Raw genomic sequence first — 843 nt, 5'->3', positions numbered from 1 at the left:
GTACAACTGATGGCGCAAGCTACATTAAAGTGATTATTACGTTTTGAATATGGATATTTTTCTTACAAAAACGCATCGATTCGCTACAGGAGGCCTTTGTTCACCCCCCGGAGCCGTGTGAGACACTTTTTTTTAATGGATGGGCACTTTTTATTTCACTTCTTTTGGACTGATGCATGCAACACCCGCTGAGTGGCATTAAACAGCTTGAAAGATCAAAGACAATTTTTAATATAACTCCAACTGAATTCATCTGAAAGAAGAAATTCATATAGACTTGAGGGTGAGTAATTTATGGGCTAATTTTCATTTTTGGGTAAACTAACCCTTTAAGGACATTCCCCTTTCAAGTGATGATTAATATAATGTGAAATAATAATAATAATTAAAATATTCTCATGAAAATAAAGCAACACAAACATTTCTAGGATTCATTTTATGCAAAATAAATTTCAATAATTTATTATTTTAATTTTAGGGTGAAATATGAACTATGCAAAGTATACTGATATCTGTTAGTTAAGAATAATAGATATAATAAGATTTTGGTCATTTTTTTATTTGTTTACAATGTTTTTCATTGGCCAGTAATTATTCTCTGACAGGCACAGCATGTCCGGCCTCAGACTTTGGCACTGGGATCACATTTGTGTTTGATTTTTGCGTGCAGCCTGGCTCTGATTGGCCCGTAGAGCCTGAGTGATGCAGTACTCACTGTCCTGAGCCACATTGGTCAGCCGAATGTCACACTCCACCAGACTGCTGTTGTGGGACATCCCTTCCTCCAGAATCTTACCTCCGTCCTGCAGGAGACACACACGAGATGTGACGTCTCATTTGGAG

The 843-nt window shown here is 37.1% G+C and overlaps 1 protein-coding gene across 1 annotated transcript in view; it reads right to left on the bottom strand.

Moving 5' to 3' along the window:
• Positions 1-577: 577 nt before the first annotated feature.
• tcte1 (t-complex-associated-testis-expressed 1) overlaps positions 578-843 on the bottom strand; it is an 11,566-nt gene continuing 11,300 nt past the window's right edge. Inside the window, exon 5 of the mRNA XM_016254142.1 lies at positions 578-803. Coding sequence (XP_016109628.1) covers positions 642-803 — 162 coding nt within the window. The 3' untranslated portion in view covers positions 578-641. The remainder of the gene's footprint in view (positions 804-843) is intronic.

The sequence above is a fragment of the Sinocyclocheilus grahami genome, unplaced genomic scaffold (genome assembly GCF_001515645.1).
Source record: "Sinocyclocheilus grahami isolate Dianchi unplaced genomic scaffold, SAMN03320097.WGS_v1.1 scaffold1225.1, whole genome shotgun sequence".
NCBI lineage: Eukaryota > Metazoa > Chordata > Actinopteri > Cypriniformes > Cyprinidae > Sinocyclocheilus > Sinocyclocheilus grahami.
This window is presented reverse-complemented; position numbering and strand designations above follow the sequence as displayed.